The sequence below is a fragment of the Jaculus jaculus genome, chromosome 6, assembly GCF_020740685.1.
Source record: "Jaculus jaculus isolate mJacJac1 chromosome 6, mJacJac1.mat.Y.cur, whole genome shotgun sequence".
Classification (NCBI taxonomy): Eukaryota; Metazoa; Chordata; class Mammalia; order Rodentia; family Dipodidae; genus Jaculus; species Jaculus jaculus.
In genome coordinates, this window is record NC_059107.1 from 108,929,680 (window position 1) to 108,956,251 (window position 26,572).

At 39.1% G+C, this 26,572-nt stretch overlaps 1 protein-coding gene across 2 annotated transcripts in view; it reads left to right on the forward strand.

Annotated features, from left to right (window-relative positions):
- The window catches only part of Msrb3 (methionine sulfoxide reductase B3), a 151,044-nt gene extending 131,044 nt beyond the window's left edge, over positions 1 to 20,000 (forward strand). For both annotated transcript variants that reach the window (XM_045152860.1, XM_004650063.3), the window contains exons 5-6: positions 9,503 to 9,600; positions 16,833 to 20,000. In XM_045152860.1, the coding sequence (XP_045008795.1) occupies positions 9,503 to 9,600; positions 16,833 to 17,003 (269 nt within the window). In that variant the 3' untranslated portion in view covers positions 17,004 to 20,000. The remainder of the gene's footprint in view (positions 1 to 9,502; positions 9,601 to 16,832) is intronic.
- Positions 20,001 to 26,572: the final 6,572 nt, after the last annotated feature.

Genomic DNA, 26,572 nt, shown 5'->3' on the forward strand with positions numbered 1-26,572 from the left:
TTGGAAGATTAGATTGCAACCAAATGGGTCTTTGAAGGGAAGTAGAGAATCATTCTTTTAAAAATTAGATAAAAGTTATAGTAGAACTGTCAATTCAAGTGGGTAATTTGACAATGATCAGGTATCTAAGCCTGAAACCATTCTTGTCTACAGGGGGTCTACATGGAGTGTTATTTTATGTTTTGTCTTGGGGTAGCAAATAAGGTAAACTGTGGTTAGTGAGGGTTAGTGAGGTGAACAGATTCAGGCTACAGAAAACCTGAAGGTTACAAATCTTGAAATATTTAGAATATAGAGCTGTAAGAACTGGTACACTGTAAAAATAAACCATTATCTGCAGGAATGGTTTATTTTACTAGAGCTGTTCAAATGTTAATCACCATTATTAAAATGTCACCCAAGCCTGAGTGGGCTTTATTGTGTCCAAACCTACTCTATGTTTGAGGATAACAAAATATTTGTAATTACCTTTCAATTCATTAACTTTATATTCATGGGTAGTTTCTACCATCTTATAATATTAACCAATTTGCTGAGGTGTCTAGTTTTTATTGAGGAGCAAGGGAAGGAAGTAGGGGAGTAGAAGCCATATAGCAATCTTTGTTAAATTAAGAATAGGAGTGGGGCGAAGAACGTGGCTTAGTGTTAGAGCTGCTTTCTCTCAAAGCCTGATCCCCAAACTGAACAGCAGCAGTGTGCTCCTTAACTAGTGTGCACTAAGTTTTAGATGTTTCAATGCAACTGCTTCCTGAGAAAAAAACTTTCTCAGCTCCCTATTTTTACCTCTTCCTCCTTCTTTTCAAAAAATTTTAAAATGAACTACTAAAATTAGCAACAGTTTGTAAATAAGTTGAAGCCGTTCCATCTGTGTGATGTCTAGAGAGCATGACTCTCACTCCCCTATACATTAAAAAAAAATTTTATGTATGTGTGCCTGTGTGTGCCCTGCCACTGTATGGATATGGAAAAGACTCAGGGCAGCAGTACAGGCTGCATTGCAGGTAAGGGTGAAGTAATTGTTGTCGTGTGAAAACACAATCCACTGTGATATAGATGGTAGTAAACATCAAGGAGCTACTGACAATAATCTAGACCACTTGGTCTCCTGGTAGAGATATAAATGAGCATGTCCTTGCTCATGTTATACAGAAATACTAAATTATACCTGCAGACAAACATGGCCTGTGGTTGGACAACACTGGAGCAGAGCTGCCATTGGCCACCTTGTGTGCTTCAGGTATGGTAGCCATGTGTATTTGTTATCTGGAGATGAGAGAAGAATGTTTTATTGAAAATAAGATATTCTTGGTAGTGGTAGGCTGATATCTAAAAAGTTCAGTTTATATTCTTGGAAATGAAATGACAATAGGCCCAAATTCAACCTTCTCAAATGGAAACAAAGGGATGTATTTGGAGGTTAGGGTGAACCCACTCTGTTTACACAGGTTTTTCACGTGACTTTTCTTTTGAAAGTGTGTGGAATGCATCCAAAGCAAATAATGTTTTGTTGGATGAGAAGACTAAAAGGAAAAGCCTAGAGAAAGGAGGATGGATGATCTTTCTTTAATGTCAAAACTGACATAAACACACTTCCCTTCCCCCACCCTTTTGCTCAAGATAATTTTCTCAACAAGACGCAGATTGCTTCAGTCTTTGCCTATCACCCTTTGAAGCACTTTCCTTATTATTAGCAGTGGGGGCAGGGTTTCCTTTGAGGATTTTTACGGCAGTGAAGAGTTCCTCCTTTAAATACTTTCACATGATGAGGGAATTCCGCTTTCAAAGTGCTGTCATCACTGTGGGTTCATTGCCATAAGACAATTTATTCTTGGGTGAAGGTCCTTCTTAGCTTGATTGTCATTAAGGACTTACCTTTCTCTTTCTATAGAACTTTACTTTTTCCGAGACACACAGCAAAGTAGCCCAGCAGTCTCTCCTTTGTTAGCCTGACTGGAGAAGTCAGCCACAATTCTTTGTAGAAATGTTTTCCATACAGGCCATTATATTGTCTTCAACATGGTTTCTCTCATCAGTCTCCACTGATCAAGATTTGAATGACATTGAACATTACATTTGAAAGTTGCATTTTTCACAATACCAAATGATACTGAAAATTGAGGGTTTTGAAATGTCTTTAATAGAAAAATTTAAAGTATCCCTTCCAATGTAATACAAATAAACTATATGAACACATACAATCGAACTGTTCAAACATCAATAGTTTCCCAACAATGTTGACATCTTTTGAGGACTTCCACTTAATTTTACTCTACCTCAATATACTCTCTTCTTCTTCTTTTTTTTTTTTTAAAGGCAGTCTTTATTTATTTATTTATTTGAGAGCGACAGACACAGAGAGAAAGACAGATAGAGGGAGAGAGAGAGAATGGGCGCGCCAGGGCTTCCAGCCTCTGCAAACGAACTCCAGACGCGTGTGCCCCCTTGTGCATCTGGCTAACGTGGGACCTGGGGAACCGAGCCTCGAACCGGGGTCCTTAGACTTCACAGGCAAGCGCTTAACCGCTAAGCCATCTCTCCAGCCCCTACTCTCTTCTTGAATATGATCTTTTGGAAATGTTTTTGAATATTTGATTAAAATTGACAAGATGCATGACTTTATGGTATACTGAAGTACCTAAGAGCAGTCTCTTTTCTTCCCAGTTCTTTAGAAAGTAATTTTAATTATTAGTTAAGATGGTCCAGACATCAGTGACAGTCTTCTCAATGTTTTTACCTAAGGATGAGTTTCTGTGTCTTTGTAGTGGTTTCGATAAATGAATAAAAACTTATATATGTTTCTAACTGTATTTCTTCACTTGTGTAATGTCTCCCACATTTTCCCTTTTGAATATTTTAGTCACTAGAAGAGAAAAAGTCAGTGCTATGACTCTTATTATCTGCTTATATCCACGGGCCCCTGAGTCAGTGCAGCAATCAGCTAATCCAGGCAGGATCCTAAACCCATTTTTTAAAACTTGTGTCCTCCTTCCTGATAGAGTAGTCAAATAAAAAACCAGATAGCCTTTGTATTGAGACTACAAAAGCAAATCAAAAATATGTCAAAATAATCAGACTGTAGCTCTGGTTCTGCAACTGACTGCTTATGTAAACTTGCCAAATAACTCATCTCTGCTCCCTTCTAAAAAGTCCTGCAAAGTGAGTTGTCCAGATGACCTTCCTGTTTCTGCCACCCTAACTATGTAATGAAGCTACACCTTGATCCAAGTGGAGAGCTTTAACTGCAGTGGTTGAGCCAAATTGGATACTGCAGAAAGAAACTAGTCTGGATTTCTTGATTGAGTCTGTCAGAAAGGAGTATGATTACATATTTTTTTTTCTTTCTTTTAGGTTTCTGTGGCATGCTGTAATTATTCATGCCTTTGCTTGTTTAAGGTTTAATTGGAAATCAGGCTAGTAAATAATTGCACTGTACATCTCTGCCATCCACTATGAGGCTGTAAGAATGCTCAGGGTAATGAATTTAGAGGACTTTTGAGGTGCTCATCACCTCATCTAGAAGAAGGTAGGTTGTAAGACAAATGAAGCTCAAGGGCTGTGGGATAAGCAGAATGAACTAAGTAGATGCAGAGGTAAGTAAGTAAGTAACTAAGTAAGATGCAGAGGTAGCATAGTGAGGGGAAATATAGCTCTCTATATACCTAGTTTGACTTCTAGAAAGAGGAAAATAGGGGAAAGCTTGGCAAGTTTTATTGTTTAAAACAACAAACTCCTGAATCTTGTGTTTTTTTTTAAAGAATTTTATGCATGTATAAGACATATTTTGATTATATTCACCTTCCTGTTGCCTTTTCTTGTCTTCCTCCCATTCTTGCTGAATTCTTTCAGACTAATCTTCTCTCTACTTTGATGTCTTTTTTGGTAACCTACTAAGTTTAGTTAGGATTACTTTCATGAGCATAGGTCTGGGGTTATTTACTGGCACATAAGCAATTTACCAATGGCTATACCACTCCAAAAAATATCTTCTTTTACCCAAGCAACCATTAACTAGCCATTACCTGCTTAGGGAGGAATGGGACTTTATGAATCTTTCCCCCAACCATGACAGACTGTAGATGGGCCCAATTTTATGCAGGTAACCACAGCTGCTGTGAGTTCTTAAGAGCAAAGGACATGTCATGTCCAGAAGATAGCTTTCCACTGAACTCCTCACAGTTGTTTGACTTTTACATTCTTTTTTCTCTCTCTTCTTCAGTGTTATCTGAGCTTTACAGGGGATTGATAGAGTTGTCCTAATAGGGCTAAGCACTTAATAGTCATTTATTCTTAGCACTTTGACCAGTTAGTTAAATGTGAACATCTGTAGTAATTGTTGTCCATTTTGAAAAAAAGTAAGATGCTAGGCATAGTTCAGCAGTTAAAGGCACTTGCTTCCAAAGCCTAATGGCCTGGGGTTCAGTTCCCTAGTACCTATGTAAAGCCAAAATACATGTATCTGGAGTTCATTCGCAACAGCAAGAGGTCCTGGTGCTCGCTCGCTCTCTCTCTCCCCCTCTAGCCTCTTCCTCTCTCTCTTTCTTTCTCTCTCTGACATGCACTTTCTCAGACAAATAAAAATAAAAAGAAGCTTCTCTGAGCAAAGCTGACAGCAACACTAATCAAAAACTACAAACATTTAGAAAGCATTTTTTATTTTTTAAATCTGTTTACTACTGAATCAAGTGTGCCTTCTCCGCAAGTACTAGTTGTCTTAAAATATTCAAATGGGATACACCATAGAAGGATAAAAAGGAAAGCACACAGTATATTCTTTCATTTCCTTGATAAATGATTATATTTTTAATATCCTTAAATATTACCACTAAACTTGTCTTCACTAGCAGTTGGCCCTTTTGTCATTGGACAAAGAATGATATCAAAATGTGTCATGTCATCATTGTAAACCAAACAGTGCAGCCTAGAATATATTCCAGACCTTTTTAGAATTTAGAACATAGAGATAAGTGGATTTTCCTAAGAATGTTAATGAGTATTAGCATAATTTATTTGTAAAATGTTAGTCTATATGGACAAGACATTCTTTTTGGTTTGAAGCAATCTTGAGCTCCAGTCAAGGAATTGCAAAATGTTTAAACTCATGGTGTTAAATCTAGCACTGACTATGAAAACTACATTCTTATAGACTTGGAAGATGAAGAGGTTGAATACAATTCTTATAAATACTTGACATAAACTAATTTCTTTGAAGCTAGAAATTATACTAGCTTCAAACAAATTGAAATCTGTATTCTGTTTTCTTTCATTATTATCATGCATTAGCATGATGATTGTGCTTTTAAGGGCTTCCTTCTTTCTGCAGGAATAATCTACCTTCTGAAAAAAAGAAAAAAAAATTACAGCAGCAATTCAGCAGAATCACACCTCTTCCATCATTTGGGTATTAAGATTTAAGGAAGTCCACACATCTTTGACAGAAAGCAAAACATGTCCATAAGTACTGAGCGTTAAAAACCCCACTGTGTACAGAAAATATTAGTACAACCATATGCTCTATGTACATCCTTTCTTAAAATGCAAATATTTAGCTGGGCATGGTGGCACACTACTTTAATCCTAGCACTTGGGAGGCAGAGGTAGGAGGATTGCCCTGAGTTCAAGGCCACCCTGAGACAACCGACTAAATTCCAGGTCAGCCTGGGTTAGAACAAGACCCTACCTTGAAAAAACAAACAAAAAATTGCACATGTTTTAGAAATTATTAGAATGAATTAAAATTAGAAAAAAATATGCTGTGTGATAAACAGTGCTACTTAGAGATGCCTGAGGAATATAGCTATGAATTTGCCCACAAAACATATACTATGCTCCAGGTACACCTTATGCTAGAAAACAAATTAGATTGACATAGAGACAATAGGACTTTCATTTTTATTGTCTTAAAAACTATCCAAACTACGCATTGAGAAGTGTGTTTTCTAAACAAGCATGGTAGTATAGTTTGACTGTGACCCATTCTCCATAGACGTATATTTGTGAACACTTGTTCCCCAGCTGGTAGTGCTGTTGGGGGAAGGTTGTTGAACGCTTAGGAGAAAGGGAGAAAGTAGGTCATTGGGTACACACCTTAAGGTTTTCTAGCATGATCCCACTTTGTATTTACTCTCTGCTTCCTGTCCTTGGCTGCAATAGGATGAGCCAGCCTTCCTTGCATCCCCTACTGTGATAGACTCTCACTTAGAAACTGTAAGCCAGAATAAATCCTTTGCTTTTTTAACTTGCTTCTGGTCAGGTATTTGATCACAACTGTAAGAAGAAAACTAACACAGAAAATTGGTACCAAGAAATGGGGAGGTACTGCAATAAGCCTGACCATGTGGTTTGTAGGTCTTTAGAACTGGTTTGCAGGAAGAATGTGGAGGAGTCTGCAACTTTGAGTAGAAAAGTCCTTGAATACTATAAACAGAGATTAATGGGCCAATCTGGTGGAAGTTTGGAAGACCTGAATTCTAGGAGAAACATGGACACTAGAGGCTGACTCATGAGGGTTCAGAGGGGAACAAGGACTGTTTGGGGAAGTAAGTTAGATGCAGTGATATTCTGGCAATGAAACTAGATGCATTCTGCCTATTTCCTGAGAATTTGAGGTGAGCCTGAACTTAAAGGTAATGGTCTAGTTTGTATGATAGAGGAAATTTTAAGATAAAGTAGCATTGAGTCTATGAGTTTTCTGGCTGCACTTACTCAGACCTACAATGAAAGCAACAAGCCAAGAAAAGATAAAAATGTACCATTTGTCAAGGAAAGAAGCATGTTTGAAATTTTCCACAAGGAGCATGCTAGTGCTAAAAAAGCTATAATTATTAAAGAGAGAATTATCATTAAATAGAAACCTGTTGCTCTGCACTGGGACAATAAGAAGGGAAATGAGCAAGAATTCTGCTTTCTTAGTGAATCTAATATCAACACAAGGGTGAAGGAGATAAACTCTGAGGAAACTCAACACCTACCAAACTAGAGATCCAGAGGCTCCTAAGTGCCCATCACTGAAATAAACTTAAAATATACCCAACATGGATCAGGGAATTTTGTAGACGAGAGGGCAGAAAGATTGTTAGAGCCACAAATTAGGACATTGTGCACAGAGATGTTGCCTATCTCCTATAACTGGCTGCTGCCCCACGACGCATAACCCACAATTTTCATGGGGTTAACCTGCATCCCCAAGGAGGGGGGACTCTTTAGAAAAGTAGCAGGGATGAGGGAAATGATGGTACCAACATGTGTTGATTACATACTAAGTATGTCCATATCTAATAAAAATAAATTTTAAAAAAGATGCCCTAAAGCCAAGACCTCACCCACTGAAGGCTCTAGCTTATAAAACTACAATTATTTTATTTATTTTATCTACTTAGAGATGGAGGAGGCAGATAGAGAATGGGAACACTAGGTCCTCCAGCCACTGCAAACAAACTCCAGATACCTGCGCTGCCTTGTGTATCTGACTTTGGTGGGTACTGAGGAGTTGAGCCTGTGTCCTTGGGCTTTACAGGCAAGTCCCTTAATCACCAAGCCAACTCTCCAGCCTCTGCAAATTCTTTTGAAAGAAGACAGCATGAAGGGGAAAATGCTGGAGGAGTTCCTTTTCTTTCCCATGATCAGCACACAGAAACTGCTACTGTGGTCCAAGAGGGCTTCATCCCAAGCTGGCAGCAGAATTTAGCAATATCATTCACATGATACTGGTTTTACAAGGCATGAAAAAATGCAACATTGAAGAGGTTGTGAGTGTACACTGTGGTTCCAGAGAGTACCTGAGGCCAGGCAATGTGTGGCAGGATTAAAATCACTCTGGAGAGTCCCTAAGAGGTCACTGCTTGAAGCTATGAAGGTGAGCTCTAAGTTGCAATGGAGAGAGACTCCAGGATATTGAGGTTGCCAGGACCATGGAATATCTTCCATGAAAAGTTAAAGGCTCAGAGCATAGCCAGCCTAAAAGAGCTAGAGGGCCAAGCTATCCAAGGTTTTTGGAGCCCAGATGATTTAGTCACTAGTCCAAAATACCAGACATGGAGCTGCAGGATTTGGTGTTTTCCTGCTGGCTTTTGATCTTGCTGTGTTTCAGTGCTTCCTTGCTGTTCCCCAATTCCTTGCTTTTGGAATGAGAATGTTTACTTTGTGCCATTATATGTAGGAAGCATATCATTTTTTTTAAATTTCAAAATGCACTGGTTAAGCAATTGCCTTGGGTCTGAGATCATACTCTGAATTTTCCTTCCTTCCTTCCTTCCTTCCTTCCTTCCTGCCTGCCTGCCTGCCTGCCTGCCTGCCTGCCTTCCTGCCTTCCTGCCTTCCTGCCTTCCTGCCTCCCTCCCTCCCTCTCTCTCTCTCTCTCTCTCTCTCTCTCTCTTTCTTTCTTTCTTTCTCTTTCTTTCTTTCTCTCTCTCTCTTTCTCTTTCTTTCTTTCTTTCTTTCTTTCTTTCTTTCTTTCTTTCTTTCTTTCTTTCTTTCTTTCTTTTGTTTTTTGAGGTAGGGTCTCGCTCTAACCCAGGCTGACCTAGAATTCACTACATAATCTCAAACTCACAGCAATCCACCTACCTTTTTCTACCACTCAAGTGCTGGATTTAAAGGCATGTGCCACCACACTTAGCAGCATACTTTGGACTTTTTAACAGTGTGGGAACTATTAAAAACTATAGAGATGTTTTAAGTGGAAATGAATACATTTTGCATCATGAGATAGCCATGAACTTCTGAGGGCCAAGAGTAGAATGTAGTGATTTGAATGTATAATGTCCCCCAAGACTCAGTGTGTTTCACTTGATTCCCAACTAGTGGTGCTATTTGGGCAAGTTGTAAAACACTGAAGAAGTAAATTCTTGTTGGAAGAAGTGGGTCACTGGGGGGCTCCACTTCCTATTCTTCCTCTTGGCTTCCTGATTCTGGCTGTAATGTGTGATAAGTGAACTGACATGCTTTCCCTACTATACTGGAATATAGAAACCCTCGAAATATGTTCCAAAATAAACCCTTTCCTTCCTTAAGTTGCTTCTGGTCAGGTATTCAGGGCAACAGGAAGGTAACTAGTACACATGGTATTACTGAAATGGTAACATCAGACCAATTGATTGCTTATGGAAAATGTCAGAATGGAAGATGAATAGTGTTTCACATTTCCAGTGACTCTAAATACAAGAGAGAATGGTAACAGAGAGCTTTCTAAGTTTAGGAATGCTCTAGAAAACCATTGGAAGATCCAAGACTGTCTCAGTAAACAAACCCCCCCAATGAATTATAATCCGTTAGAAAAGTCTTATTCTTATATGTAATTACACTCTTGCTAATATATTATCTTTCAGCTTTAACCTTTTATTCCACGTTATAAAAGTTAAGAATTAGTCAATGCTAAGGATTTACACTATTTACTTCATATTACTTTTAAATTGTATTCTAATCCATGGTATTCCTCCCCCCATTCTCTCTTTCTCTCCCCTCCCCCCCCCCCCCCCGTTTTGTTCTTATATCCACTGTATTCCAGGTTGGCCTTCCTTTCATGATGTGATCAGTTCTGAGGTGATCACATTCACAGATGATTTCTCCTATGGGATGCACAGGGTGGAAACAAGCTGCTCACAGGTCAGTGGACCCACTTGAATACCCAGTAGGCTGCTCAATCTGCATTGCAGACAGTTTTAGTGCTCCTGGTTGTACTAAGCCTAGCAATGAGTGCCAATGACTATTCACAAAAGGACAGAAAAGCATGGCGAAGTCTTTTACAAGTCTGAATGATACCACAGTCAGGTGTTTAGCAAATCTAATGAAATGTCAGTCATTGGCTTCAACATTATAAAGCAAAATCATTGATAGGAAATAATTCTTTATTTAATTCAGTATAGCAGGAAGTGGTCCATGAGGGGGCATGTGCAGATTTCACTATGTATCCAGATTGTATTGATAATCTCCTTCTGCCTTCATTTCTATGCAAATGCTGTGATCCAAACAATAATGACTGTAGTCATGGCTTTTTGTTTATTTACTTAGTTGAAAGAGAAACAGAGACAGTGAGAATGAGAATGGGTGTACCAGAGCCTCCAGCCATTACAAACAAACTCCAGATGGATGTGCTACTTTGTGCAGCTGGCTTTATGTGGGCACTTGGGAATCAAACCTGGGTCCTTAGGCTTTACAGACAAGCACCTTAACTGCTCAGCCATCTCATCAGTCCTAGACATGGCTTTTCCTGGTAGAGGTTAGAGATGGGCGGTGGCAGATATGACCACAAGGTAACTCTTTCTCTGCTTCTACTAGTATGTACACATGTCTTCATTTCTGAGAATATTCTAATTAGTTCTGTTCCATGATTCTCCAGCAAAACTAATGCTGGCTCTAAGGGAGGAAGTTAGTATATTTTGAAGAAGAGGAAAAACTATTTAATGGGTTGAGAGACTTGTGAGGATAAACCCAGAGGCATAGCTGAAACTTCTGTGCACACAAAATAAGAGCAATGACACACTCTACAGTAGATAGTCCAGTCCAATCGGATTTTAATGAGTGAAAGGTACAGTTTGAATACTGTGGCATTGACATTTACATTTCCTGATACCTAAGAGGCTTTTGCAGGGAGATGCCTGTTGCAGAGATCAAGGTAAACAGGGCATAATCTCCCGCTGTAACAATGGAGTGACCACCACAGGGGCCTCCCTCAGGATTCTTCTGCTTGTCCTTTATCCATTTGTCTTTATGTCCCTTTACCAGGCACAAGATTCTTAGGGAGTAGGTGGCATATTTATTGCCAAATAGGGAGGGAGATTGGTTTGAACCTGACCATGTGATGAACTTCTGTTTTCAATTAAAAAAAAAAAAAAAAGGCTGGCAAGTTTACTATCTTCCAAATATGAAGGCTATCTTTTCCCTTAAAAAGCAGTCTTCACATTTTATGTAACACATTTTCAGCTCTCTCTTGCTCCTCAGGAATGAGTCTGAACATGATAGATAAATTTTCTAATGCTGTGTTTCATCTCCAGGCACTCTAATTTAATTTGACTGGACACAGGTGGCATAGCAGCATTTTTAAACTACTTTTTAAAATTATTTATTTATTTATGAGAGCAAGAGGGAAAGAAGCAGAGAGAGAAAGAGAGGGAGAGAGGGAGGGAGGGAGGGAGGGAGGAAGGGAGGGAGGGAGGGAGAAAATATGAATGAGAATGGGCAGGCCATGTCCTTTAGCCACTGCAAATGATCTCCAGACCCATGTGCTACCTTGTGTATCTGGCTTTATGTGGGTACTTGGGAATCAAACTCAGGTCCTTAGGCTTTTCAGGAAAGCACCTTAACCATTGAGCAATCTCTCCAGTCTCTGTAACAGCTTTTTTTTAAAAATATTTTTTGTTCATTTTTTATTTAGTTATTTGAGAGTGACAGACATAGAGAGAAAGACAGATAGAGGGAGAGAGAGAATGGGTGCGCCAGGGCTTCCAGCCACTGCAAACGAACTCCAGACGCATGCGCCCCCTTGTGCATCTGGCTAACATTGGACCTGGGGAACCGAGCCTCGAACCGGGGTACTTAGGCTTCACAGGCAAGCGCTTAACTGCTAAGCCATCTCTCCAGCCCTCTGTAACAGCTTTTATTTTAAACCTTTTTTTCTTTATTAGTTACATACATACTTAGTGTGTAAACAGCACATGTTGGTAGCATCCTTGCCTTCATCCCTGTCCTCCCCCTTCTGAAGGGGCCCCATGGGGTTTGTGGGTCATGCATTATGGGGGTAGCCATCAGTTATGGGGAAGAGGCAATGGGTAGGGCTTCATTCTAGCCCAGAATTCACTATGTATGGAATTCACTATGTAGTCTCAGAATGGCATTGTACTCATAGCAATCTTCCTATCTCTGCCTCCTAAGTACTGAGATTAAAGGTTTACACTTACCATGCATGGCCATAGCACTTTTAAAGTCTTCCTGGGCCCATACTTACAGCAACTGCACATAGTAGGAGTTGTCATTCTTCCATGATTTACAGTGGAGGAAGCTAAGGCACAAAGAGGTTAGTTGAACTAGAGTACTTTTATGTGGATGGAAGTGACAGAGCTGAAACTTGCTTGCATTTAGGAAGTTTGGCTTCAGAGCTCTCTATTGGGCTGTACCCAAGGACACTGGCAAGAGTCATATTAATATTAAAAACTTAAATTTCCTTAATTCCCCAGCAGTTGCTTTAATGCAACTCAGTTTTCAGTTTACTGGAATTAATAATTGATGATTTAATAGCTATCACAGAAATAAGTTGAGATTAGACACTGAAGAAGCTATAATATTTGACATAGGTAACTGCAGGCAGGACACTGTAACCTGTGGTTCAGGTTTGTGATGCTAAGTAAAGGTCTGTTAAAGTTAATGATTCTGTCTTTTTGTAAAGCTACCTTTAAGTCTGTTATAGGACTACTTTCACTCTTGTGACTAATTCTTATAATTCACAGTTGTAATAAACTTCCCATGCCAGGCATAAGGACAATCTCAGAAATAGTCAGGGAAAGTCCTTCATGAAGGTGTCCTACAGTGATCAAAGAGTCTATGCCAAGATTAGGTCATGTTCACAGAAAAATGGCTAAAGGTCAAGGTTTCTAACTGTTATCCTTAGGTTCTGCCTGTATAAGAGCTGGCATGGGCCTGTTCCTCCCAGGATTCTTTTCCATTCCCATCATTGCTCATATTTGAAGTGTTTGACTCTTTATTAAATGAGATAATAGGGAGACACATTGCTTCTATTCCACTTTCAGTAGCTGCTGAGTGATTGCTGGTAGCTTCTCTATCATCCAGCCTGCTAAGCATACTTTTTCTGGCATTTCAAGCTCAGTGCAAAGCTTAAGAACTGCGTGGTAGACACTGTAGCTTGGCAAAGTAAGTCCCTCCTGGAGAGACTTGGCAATTTCTTCCTCCTTCAGATCAAAATTCTCTATCAGGAGCAAATGGGGTGAGTCACTTAACTTTCTGTGATAATCTTTAAGGAAGTTTACCCAAGTTGGGATCTATTTGTTACTGTTGCTATTGCTAGTGGATTCTGTCACAGGCTCCCTTCAGTTTGTTTCAGATTGTTATTAATTTATCCTAAGCTAGCCCAATCAACAGAAAGGTGAATATCCACCAATACAAAGAATTTCTCAAAAGTTAAGCAGTTTTGTAAAATTCCAACTTTATTAATCTTCTGCAGAAGATGACTGATATTTTTGATGGTTGAAGATACCCATGTGTTACACCGAGGCTTCTGAGTCAGCCCTTCTCTCTTTTTCTTGATCTTTTTGTAAAATCATAACGATAAACTGATATATCACAACCATTTCCTTGACAAAAGATGAGTATCATAAGCACAGCAGAAAGGAGCCCCTCCTTACACACAAATGTCTTCAATAACCATGGGAGAAAACAGAATACTACTGGCAGAGTAAATTACTTTTATTCTTAAAATAGTTTTCTCTTTCCCAGCTTGCCCTATGTGCCCAAGTGTAAAAGCCCTGCTTTGAAACTGCTTCATGCTGTAGATCAAACACTTAAGAGAAAAATGACAATAATAACGCCCAAACATCCCATGCACAGTCAGGAGAAAACCCTCTAGGACAGTGGGAAATACGTCAGTGCAGAAATATGCAACTGTGTTGAATACACTACTTGTGTTTCTCATGTCCACGTTTGAGAATTGCAGTCAGATTTTTAAGGAATTATCCTAACTATGATTCTCAGTCACTTTTTGTTAGGAGGTCTTGTCCTTTGGTTCTTTGCAAGCCCTTTATTTGCTACATTCCTGAGTAGGAGATTTAAGTGATAATGGATTCCTGTGAGAATTAAAATTTATTCTTTTATATAATTATCTCATGCCTTTCCAGAACAAGTTCTAGAATATTCAGGTGTGGCAGGTACTTACTGCATAACTATTAAAAGTTAACTTTTGAAACACACACTAGAGATTCCATTTTGGATGAAATCATTAACAGCAGGTTTCAGAGATTTCTTCATTGGGCAACCAGTTTGCTTCAGTTACAAACCAGGTGTGCTGAGAGATCCCAGTGCATTGCCAGTTGATTGGGGCCAGGGAGGCAGAGCTCACAGGCAGCTAAGAAAACAATGCATCACTGACAACTTCCATTCATCATCCCAGCCTCTAGGGCTAGAAGCTGGAGAGAATGGGCTCCATGTGCAGTGCCCTCTGGGAGGGTCCTTTAGGGCTTCATGATCTTAAACTCAGTTATAGTCCTTTATTGGAAATTAGGCATACCTCAGAGGAAGCTGAAATGACACACTGTGTGGTTAGTCTCCCCAAAGAGACCCAGCCTTGCCATTGTGCAGGCGGTGGGTGGGTACCTTTGTGGTAGTAAAGATAGGAAGAAGGGAACACCTGCTCCACCCTCCATAATCTAAGCTTGCTGTGAATCTTTCAAAACATATTGTGATGAACATCATGAACTTATCACTGCCATTTTTAGGGGATTCACACCTTCTTTCAGGTGATTACCGTATCCTACCCTGCTGCATATAATTGTTTGAAAATGATTTTTGTTGCCTTTCCTTAACTATGCTTTTTTTTTTTCCTATAAGGGTTACATATAGAATTTGTATTTTCCTTTCTATTTAACCAGAGGACTTGTTCCAGATTAGCAAATAAAAGTACAGATTAAAATTCATCTCAATTCAACACATTAAATTACTGTAGTTTAGATTTCTGAAATATGCTGTGGGTAATGAAGACCGCATAATCCTCCTAAATGACTTAAGTATATACTTACTACACATTTTTGTGGGGGGGTAGTGTAGGTAGAACTGTTTTCTCAATATATTTGAGGTGGGTAATAAAAGCAGACCTATTTATTTTATAGCTATGTTTTCTCAATAAACACCTATGCACACACATTCAACCTATCTAAAGCTTTTATGTGAAAAACTCACCTCTGGGATGCCTAGTGATCAAAGTGCCAGAACCACACATGAGATCAGTAACTGCACACATAGTGATCACAGGAGCACTAGTTCCTGTGGGCCTGCACCCTGGATGTTTTGGCAGAAATTGGTGTTTCTCTGTCTTCATTGGGTAAGCATATGGAGTTTTGCTGGTGCATCTTAGTGGCTGATGCCTGAAAATTTGGCTTCAGTTGTGTATAGAAAGGAAAAGCAATCTAAGCTGTCAGCTTTGATATTACCTAAACCTGTGTAGAATGTGGCAAAATAATGCAAGATTTGTTTTTTAGGCCTGTTTCATATTTTCCAGGCAATAGAACAAACCAGTTCAGAGTTCATTTTTAGTTTTTAATAAGCTAACATTGTGTTGGCAGTAAAATAAGAATGTACTTTTAACATGTAAGTGCCATATAGTCAGTTTTTTCTATTTATTAATAACTAGAGAACCCTAGAGAATTGATGCTAGCACTTTCAGTGGAGAAACTGGGATTCTAGTTCTTTCCATCATAATGAGCATTCTGTCATTTCTCTCATCATCTGTACTTGGTCCCTTGTCAATTCATACTTCCCATTCAATTTATAAGTGTTTTAGAGAAGAATTAATAAATCATCTACAACCCTTCCCATCATACCCCTGCATAAGTCTTTCCTCTATTTGAAATGCACTCTGCTAGACAGCCACTTTTTTCACCAGAGTCATCCAGGGATGCTTTGTATATTCTGACACTTCCCCATCTTTTTCATGCCCATTTCCCCCTCCTTAGCTTTATTTCTACTGGCCAGACTTTATGGTTTACTTACTTTCTTGTGTATCATCAACATCTCCTTCTGGTTTGTACACTCTCTTGAGGCCAAGGCTTGTTGCCAACATCATTCGAGTCTGGGACAGTGCTTGGAACTACCGAATGAGTGAGTGGAAGTCATTTATTCTACCCTTTGGCTTCTTTGTCACATGACACAGTATGTATTTGCATAGGCTGTTTGAGCATGGCGTACTAATGTCACTGTCTGCTTCCCCATCCTTGGTGAGAAGTAAGAGATATGTGAGTATGGTACATGCCATCATCTCCTGGAACCATACCCAGCCTCCAAGAGGCCAGGGTAACCAGTGGAGGCCTTTATTCAGTGAGGAGGCTTGTGTGAAGAAGCTGAACTTGGACCAGATCTCTCTTATACTCCCTTATAACCAGCTGTCCTACCTTCAGTCTCTTTGAACACTGTGTCTTTTTCTTCTTTCCTAGTCAGTAGCATTGGTTTTAGCAGAACAGCCTCCTCCATCTCCACATAGAAGCCAGTGTGACACTCCACCTATTGGAAGCTAAGAAAAAGCAACTGCATGGGCCAGACACATTTCCACGTGCCACACTTGCAGCCTTGGTGACTGGGACATAAATCTACTGATTCTTGCTGCTGCTTCTTTGGGTTCCAAGAACATCCAATGCTTGTCTGATGTTAAGTTTTACTGCCCATGAAAGCAAACATCACCTCTGTCATGGCCAGTTAAACAGTATCTTTTACAGCGGACTTCTACATATCTGAAACCCACCCATCCAAAGCCAAAAATAATGCTGGGCAATAGGGAGAAGGTTATTCTGCCCTGTTCCTTACAAGGGGAGATCAAGGGTCAATTCAATTCATAAAATTACTGCAGTCGTTTTTCAGCTAGCTGAGAGACTTCACAGATCAAAAAATACAGTGGCTTCTAAATGATTTCTGATACGCACAATTCCAGTGTTTTTGTTCTCAGCATGTGGTGCAAAGCCTGCCAGAAACCATCTCTCAGCTATCGACAGGCAGATTAGAAATCACACAGGATGCTCTCCGTCATTTCTGCACAAGCTGCCCATCCATTTGACTTGCTTGCTGTGGGTTCCCCTTGAAGCCCGCTTTGTATGCACTCTGCCTTACCTGTCATTCTTCTCTTGCAGTGTGGTGCTCATCTTGGGCACATTTTTGATGATGGCCCTCGTCCAACTGGCAAAAGATACTGCATCAATTCAGCGTCCTTGTCTTTTACACCTGCGGACAGCAGCGGGCCAGAAGGAGGCAATGGGGCCAGCAGCCCAGCGCCAGCGCCAGCAGACAGAGCAGAGCTGTAGCCATGAGGAGTGACGGAGACAAAGTGTACTTAATCCACAGCTGATAGAAGAGAAAGTCAAAGTTGTTTATCTTAATAGATCTATTTTTTCAGAAACAATAAGGGCAGTTTGTGCTGTTGATATTTTTTTCTTCTTTCGCTTAAAGAGGCCTTGCCCATCCTTGTGTTTTGTTGTTCACTAGACCTGGAACTGTTTCTAGCTTTTGCAATGGAAGAGAACTTTTTGAGACTTCCTCACAAACCACTTACATAGCTTTATCATTATTTCCTTTCAATATACACTTTCTTTTGTTGTTTTTTTGTAGTTTTACCCCCTTTTGATTAAGAGACAGTGGCTGCTTGGTCTTCAGTACTGAATAGAAATCTTCTGTACAAGTTACAGAGCAGAGGTGGGAAGTGCAGGGATTTCAGACACACAGTATTAGGCTTTTGTACAGATCCGCCTCAAGTAAAGATGGAGTGATGTCTTAGGAGATTTCTTGGCTTTGTGGAAAGTCTGAGCTAAGGTGGTGTTTTTTTTTTTTTTTTTTTCACTCGCAGGGTGTGAAGGTCTAAAGTCTTTCCTTATGTTAAATTGTTGCCAGATCTGAGAGGCGCACTGAGTGTTGTGGCTGAGAAGTAAACAGCACCTCATGGTCAGCCTTTATTTTATTTTCCACTGAAAGCATTGGAATGTAAGACAACTGTAAAATGTTGAGCCCCATTTTGTCTGAAGTTCACAAAGAACTACCTGCCTGATGCCTTTTTATCAGACCTTCTTTCCACACCTAATACCAGCTGTATCTGGAAGGACATTTTGGTAAATTCTCCTGTGTAAAATAAAATGTTGGGGACAACACACTTCATCAAGGCAGTAGACATGACAGAAAACAGAGAAGACCAAGCATGAAGTCTTGAGTACTAAAAAATCCAGTGCTTGTCAGAAAAGCTGACAGGATACTACAGGCATCATATAGAAACCAAAGTGGGAACCTTATACACAGAGCTTCAAGTCACTGTGGACAGATGTTGGTTATTAAAACATAAGTAGCCAAGCACAACTTCCACACCTGACACTTAATTGCTATGTGACAAGGGACAAGCCATTTAGCCTCTTTGTGCCTAGATCTTCATGTATGCAATAGGACTCATATATTTGTAAATGTATTGACACTCTCAGGGCAAAATTACTATATTGCTATACAATTAAGATCAGTGTTGTAAAATTACTCTGATCTGGTTCTAATTGCCTCAGAGCCTGAAGTTTTCTAGGCATTTGAAATGGAAAGAAGAAAGGTTGTCTTAGTTGATTGGTATGGAAACAGTTGGGCCAAGAACCAGAATTTTTTCTCTTTGTAGCAATATGGCTGGTTTTACTTTGAGAAGCTCTGCTCAGTTGCTTTATAATATTTACTCTGGTGAACTGGGCATCATTTTGCACAATAAGCTTTTCACCGGTTTGGACAATGCTGATATAAGTTGATATTGCTATAAGCAGGTATGAAGGTATGTGTGACTGATAAACATTGTGTTTATAAATTTGAATGCTAATCTTGAAATATAGTTTCTAAAGATATTTATTTTGCTAAATTTTTGGTAACTTATGAAGACTGATAGCTTTCTTTGTAAGCATCAAGACAAAAGTAAGAATGGATACAATTGTAAAGTCATGATGGGAAGTAAGAATGAAAATTTGTGACAAATAAATGTGAGTGAGAGTGGCCATGTCTGGAAGCTTCCACACTTCTTTAGGCATCTCTTGGAAGCCCTGACATCCTGGTGGTTTGACTAGCATGCAGTTTCAGAGGAGTCATGCTCTTATTTGGATGTTCAGATAAGTTGTCTGGGCATAAAGATGTTCCAGATGTTTCATCCATTAAAGAATCCCCCTGGAATTAGCAGGCTTTCCTCTTTTCTAGAAATAAGGTATAAAATTTAAGATAAGACTGGCCACCAGTAGCCTCACCATCCTAAAATTCTTCCCCAACTTTATGAAGGATACCATGTAAAGTGATAAAGAAAGAAACAGATTTCACATGGCATTGTCACAGCCTGCCGCCCATCCTTCACATATGCACATAGCCCTCCCCAACCAGCTGCATGGTGTCCTGTCCAAGGTCACAGTGTTGAAGCAGACAAAATAAATGAGGGTTTCTTCTCTTTTCCCATAGACTCTGGACTGTCATTTTTCCTTTATTTTTATGGTAGGATTTAGCATTTCCCTCAAAACATCCAAAAAAAATTCCCTAAACAATTGGTAAAAACTCAAACCTTCCTTTTCTAATCTTTAGTATTTTCTTTAAGGAAAGCCAGTCTTGTCTAGCACCAACTTTAAGCAAACTGAAACACCCACTGAAGGAAAAAGAAAATGTGGGATGTATGCCTGTGATTTAATTCCAGATTTCTTTTGGGTTTAAGTGATATCAAATTTCAGTATATTTCTGTCTTATGTTAAAGAAATATATTACTAAAACGTCAGTGAGCAATAATGTCAGCTGTCAAGCACTAGATTTATTTTTGCAGGATATGGAGTGCAGTGAGCTGAGTCAATATGGTGAGGTGTATGTGATCTGTGGGAGTTTTGCCATTTAACATAGGAAATACATGGGTTTCCCTTCTCTGTATTCATGCTCTTACTGTACCAATGGACAATGTGAAATTTTGCTTTTAAGAAGAAAATATGTCCATATGGTCATAGAGAACAGATAAGAAGCAGTAATATCTGTTGTATTTCTATGTATTTAAACTTTTCACTTCTTAGATGTATGAAAATTCTCAATGCAAATTACACAGCAATTTGTTGTGTTTAAAATGTCTTGCTTCAAATATGAAAAGTGATCAAAGCATTATAATTTCTTTTACAGATTATATATGACTCTTAACTTAGAAAACTTTTTAATAATTTTCTCCCCAACAGTTCAAAACTTTTGAAATATGTCATGAAACTTTTAATTAAAAAACCTTTTTCCTATATTTGTTGTATACAGAAATTATGTAATAAAATTTCTTTATAAAAATATTTTTCTCTTCTCTGATTCCTAAAGACTACTCTTATTTCTAGCATAGTGCAAGATTGTCCATGAGAGATTGAACTGATACAAAGTGGTGCACTTGTCTGTAGCCCCATCATCTCTACTGCAGTGGGAGGCAGAGACAGGAGAAACCTGAAGCTTGTGGGCCAACTGCACTAGCCCTTGCCAAGGCAAATCAAGAGATAACTTGTGTCAATGAAAGGTGAGAGGAGAGGACCAACACGATGAGGTTTTCATCTGACCTACACACACACACACACACACACACACACAAACACACACATATACACACATTTGTAGATGGGATTTTATTTTATTATCCTTTTTTGAAACAGTCACAGTCTATAGCTCAGGTTATCCTAGAATTATGTAGTTCAGGATGGCCTCAAACTTTTGATCCTTCTGCCTCAGCCTCCCAAGTTCTGGGATTATAGGCATGAGCCACTACATCAGGGTTGTAGAGATGACTTTTAAAGGTAAAAATTACTTCATTAGCCTTGCCAGGATCTTTGCACACATTTCACTAGAGAGAAGATGTTTCCACTAGAAGTAAAATGAGAAAAGTTCTGCTTCTTAGGCAATCTAGAAGACCATTGCAAGAGTTAATATGTGGCTGCCTGGAACCTTATTCCCAGGAACATCACAGCACCATAGGATTTTATTCTTACCTTTACGACACTGTATCTTAAATACCCTTTATGTCAGCCACTTGGATCCATTTTCTCCAATGGGAGAAATATGGTCTTGTTACCATTTTGAAGATGGTACCACTAAAATGCAAAGCAATTAAGACAAATTATGACACTAACAATATATGGCCAAGCTCAAATGGAAATTAAATGCATGTGACCTCAAAAGCTGTGATCCCTACTCCACACTAAACTGTTTCCAATATAGGAAATTGGTTAGTAGCACTACTCAGTGGCTGGTGGACTTTATCTACAGGTAGAACTTTTCAATACTATTTCTTTTAAAAAAATTTTCTTTGTTTATTATCTTTATTTATTTATTTGAGAGTGACAGACAGAGAGAGAAAGAGACAAAGAATGGGCACGCCAGAGCCTCCAGCCACTGCAGACAAACTCCAGATGTGTGTGCCCCCTTGTGCATCTGGCTAACGTGGGTCCTGGGGAATCGAGCCTCGAACCGGGATCCTTAGGCTTCACAGACAAGTGCTTAACCACTAAGCCATCTCTCCAGCCCTCAATACTATTTCTTTATTTCAGATTAATTGGTATTTCCTTTCTAAAATACATTCTGTGGTATAATTGATTTATTTCAGAAAATGCTAATTTAGAAGGGTGCACTTTGAAATTTTCACATTTTGGTGACAAAGTTTTGTTTTTTCCCCTAAAGGCTAACTTGAATACGTCTAATTCTGATGACTACAGGAAAAAATTGAGTCATATACTAGACTCATATAGAAAAGAAAAAGAATACAGGTGATATTGGAATTGCATTAGACTAAAACATCCATTTTCTGGCCTAGCTGATCTAGTTAGTGTTTCTTCATCTAGAAAGATGCAGAGTCCAAGGGGTGGGGGTGGGGGTGGGGGTGCTAACCCATGTCACTAAGTCAGATGCTGCAGTAGGAGATGGAACATATATATGAGTGTGGGGCACATGATGGTCCTATCTCAGGAACTGGTGGAATAAAGAGATTTGTTTCAGTTTGATTACAAACCTGAAAAATTGATAACGACAAAAGCATTCAAACTTGGGGTTCTGCCCCCTTCTCTTTAACACTACAGCTTGTGAGGCTATTCAGGCATCTGGTGTTTGTTAGATGGCCCCGTTGCATCATCCTCATGATTGCTGGGGAACATCTCCTAGCATTCAATTGATTGGGGAGAAGACCATGGGGCACAAAATGGCCTCATCCGGTTTACATCTTCATTATGGTGCTTCTCACATACCTGCTTACATCTGGAAAAAATCTCCAGGTAAACCTCTTGGGTTCTTTCTCTAAAGAGTAACTGTAATTATTAGGGCAATACCCAAATTCTGCTTCAAATAGGTATGTGGCTGAACTTCAGCCAAAATCCTGTGCCTGACTAAAAGAGATTTTCTTTTTTAACTTCCAATTACATAGGAGGGGCCTTTCCCCCCACCCACATGGCCAAGTGGGGTTCCTGATTCTCTTTGCCCAAGGGCTCCTATTAATGCCCAGAGAGAAAAGACGAGGAGATTTGATAGAGGAAACATAGAAATCTTGAATTTCCACCAGTTTGTGTTTCTGAGGAACAAATCCTGGAATTCCAATATAGATCACAGAATATTTCAAAATTTTAAATGCTATTTTCCTACTAGATACTTCCACAAACAGCATCAAAATAAAAAAAAAATCCTGTGAACAAATCAACTGCTACTTCCTGTTTATTCTCTTCCTATGGGCAGGCTTCATCCATCATCATACATATATTGAGCACTCACCTGGGGCCAGACACTGTTATAGGTGTATTAAACCCAAAACTGAGTAAGACTCAATGCATATAGCAAGCTGGGTAAAGAGACACACAGCTAATTGCACATAATCCTAGCATATTGCACAGGTTTAGGGTGAAATATGAATAAACAACTCACTTGGAAGAAGGCTGATACCTCTAGGAAATGGATGGAGCAGAGCAAGTGGCAAAGACTTCCTTTCAAGGTACAGCAGAAGTGGGGAACTCTACTTTATGGAAAAAGAAGCAAGATAGATGGTCAAGGAAAACAGACTTGTGTGGACTGTAACTTTTGAAAATAGACTTGAGGGCCTGGAGAGATGGCTTAGTGGTTAAGGCATTTGCCTGCAAAGCTATAGGATCCTGGTTCTCTAGGACCCACGTAAGCCAGATGCACAAGGGAGCACATGTGTTTAGAGTTTGTTTGCAGTGGCTGGAGACCTTGGTGCACCCATTCTCTCTCTCTCTCCCTCTCCCTCCTCCTTTCTCTTTCTCAAATAAAAATATATATATATATATTTTTTAAAATAAACTTGATTATTTTTATAAGTTTTCCAAGATCATGCTGTGTATAACACTTTTCCACTTGCATCATCTTTCCAACATCCATTTTCAGGTGTGTGTGTGTGTGTGTGTGTGCTTTTTTATGAATTGAGGTAGAACCAAAGGTGGAAGGGAAGGACTTTGAGGAGCTTCAGGAATCACTTCCGTCTTTGCTGTGGGCACACGCAGGAGACAGCAGTCTTTTCAGGGTCTTTCATGTTAGCTCTGTGCCCTCTACTTAGGACAGGCCATTTATTGATTTTGCCTGGGTTACTGTAACAGCTGCCACACTGGCTTCCTGTCTCCCTCCGTACTTCACAGTGCAGGCAAGTGATCTTTTGAAAGCATGATCGTCTGGAGCATCCCCTGAAAGAGGCATGACAGACATATTGAGCTAGCACTGACAAGAGCCCTTAACAGTCTGGCTATAACCTGCCCTTTCAGCCTCATGCCTCACCACCTTTTGCCACAAGTCATCTCATGGCGGCTTTAATTTGCATTTTTCTAATGATTAGTAACATTGAATGTTTATTCATATATCCATGAGCTATTTGCATGTCTTCTGAGAAATGTCTATTCAGATTCCTTGACTATTTTTAACTCAGATTACTGTTTTCTTTTTTGCAGAGGCATTTGAATTTGTTGTATATAGAGAATAGTATGGCTTGCAAATGCCTCCTCCCTCCGTTAATTATGCAAAAGCTCTTTATTTTGATGAATCCCATTTCTCTATTTTTGCTTAGGTTTCCTGCACTCTGGTGATCATATCCAAAGCAACCACAGTTTCAAGTCTATGGCACTCGAAGTCTTTAATCCCTCTTGGGTTTATTTCCATTAATGTCATGAGGTGAGGGTCCAAGTTGATTCTTCTGCATAATCTTCTCAGCATCACTTACTGAGGACTGTCCTTTCCCAGCATACATACTTTGCGTTTTTGTTGAAAGTCAAGTGATCCTACTTGAGTTAATTTATTTCTAAGTTCTTCATTCTGTCCTGTTGATTGGTGAGTCTCTTTAATGCTGTTCTATTTGTTTGTATACAGTTTAAAGCCAGGTACCGTGTCACCTCCAACTTTGTTCTATTTGCATATGGTGGCCTTGACTGTTTGAGGCTTTATTGTGGGTACATATCTATTTTAGGATTGTTTGTTTCAATGACATGGGAATTTTGATAGGGACTATATTGAATCTATAGGTCACATTGTGTAGCATGAAATATTTAATAATACTAATTCCAATCCATGGACATCAGATATCTGTTATTTATTTGTATCTTTTGCAAATTCTTTTATTAATATTTGACAGTTTTCATGCATAAGTCTTACATCTCTAGTTAAATTTTTAAAATCTTTTTTAAAAAATTTATTTGAGAGAAAGAGGCAGAGAGAGAGAGAGAGAGAGAGAGAGAGAGAGAGAATGGGTGCACCAGGGCCTTTAGCGCTGCAAACAAACTCCAGACGCATATACCACCTTGTGCATCTGGTTTATGTGGGACCTGAGGAATTGAACCTGGGTCCTTTGGCTTTGCAGGCAAGAACCTTAACCACTAAGCCATCTCTCCAGCCCTAATTTTTTTTTAATGTAAGAGTGAGATAAGAGTATTGGTATACCAGAGCTTCGAGCCACTGCAACTGAACTCCATACACTTGGCACCACCTAGTGGGCATGTGCAACCTTATGCTTGCCTCACCTATGGTGCGTTTGGCTTATATGGGATCTGGAGAGAGATTGAACATAGGCTCTTAGGCTTTGCTGGCAAGCACCTTAACTGCTAAGCAATCTCTCCAGCTCAACTTTACCTTTTTCAGTGTGTGTATGTGGTATGCATGTGTGTGTATATGCGATTTGTATGCATGTGGATACACAAGGTTGTACAGGTACTCATGTACCTGTGTATATATTTATCCATATGCAGGTCATACCTTGGGTGCTAGTCTTAGGAACAATGCCCACTTCTTTTTGAAACAGGGTCTGTCATTGAAGTCGAGCTTACTAATTAGGCTAGACTTGCCAGGCAGGAAGAGCCAGGTATTCTCCTGTTTTTGCCTTCTTGGTGCTGGGATCATAGGCATATGCTGCCAAGTTTGGCCTTTTTATGTGGGTACTGGGGATCAAAATCAGGTCCTCGTGTATGAGAAATAAGCACTTTGTCCACTGAGCTATCCTCCAGATCTGGTAATATTCTTTTGTAAAAATAATTTGGAAATATGTGCTCATCTTCAATTTTTTGGTAAAATTTATTAAACATTGGTATTTATTCTTTAAATATGTACTAGGATTGATTAGTGAAACCATGAGGTTCTGGGCTTTTCTTTGATGTAAAACTTACTGATTTATTATCCTTACTTGCTATTGGCCTATGTGGATTTTTTTAAAGTATTTATCATTGGTAAGTTGTATATGTCCATTTATTTTAGGTTATTAATGTTTAGGGGTTTGTAATTATCCCATATAATCCTTTGTATTTGTGTTATACCAATTGTAATGTCTCCCTTGTTTTTTCTGATGGAAATTATCTGAGCATTGCAATTTTTCTTATTTACTCTAACTAAATGCATCTCTATTAAAATAACCAAGTTAGTTTTATTGATCTTTTATGTTATTTTTCTTGACATTTTCATTTTTCTCTGTGTTGGTCTTTATTGTTTCACTTTTCTGACATTGGCTTTGGTTTGCTTTTCTTTTCTACTTATTGGAGGTATGACATTAAGTGATTTGAGATATTTCTTCTTTATTATTACTTATTTATTTATTTACTTATTTTGATTTTTTGAGGTAAGGTCTCACTCTAGCCCAGGATGACCTGGAATTCACTACGTAGTCTCAGGGTGGCCTCGAACTCACTGCGATCCTCCTACCTCTGCCTCCTGAGTCTGGGGTTAAAGGCGTGTACCACCATGCCTGGCTTCTTTATTTTTTTAAAGAATATTTATTTCTTTGAGAGACAGAGCACCAGGATCTCCTGCTACTGCAAAGTCCAGGTGCATGAGCCACTATGGAGCTGGCTTTAGTGGATACTGAGGACTCAAACCTGAGTCAGCAGGCTTTTAAGCAAGTACCTTTAAGTGCTGAGCCACCTCCCTGCCCTTCTTTATTGTTGATGTGTTTGTTGCTCCAAAGTTTCCTCCTAGAATTGCTTCAGTTACTTCTCATAAGCTTTGGTATGTGGTATTTCTATGTTTTTGTCACAAGACATTTAAAAATAGTCCTACAGCTTTCCTATTCACCTATTGTTTGTTCAGGAACATATTGTTAAATCCCTGTTTATTCCTCATGCTGTTAATTTCTAGTTTCATAACATTGTGGTCAGAAATGGTACTATTTTCTTACCTTTGTTAAGGCTCATAATGTACTAGAAAATGCTCATGTGTGATTGAGAAGAATACAGACTCAGTTGTTGGATGGAATGTTCTGCATATTTATGTTGGGTCCCTTTATTTGAAAGTGTTGTTCATGTTCAAGGTTCCCTATTAATTTTCTATTTAAATGATCTGCCTGTTATTAAAATCCTGTGCTATTAATGGGTTACACTGGTGTAATGTCTCCATTCAGATTCTTTTACTTCTTGGTCTG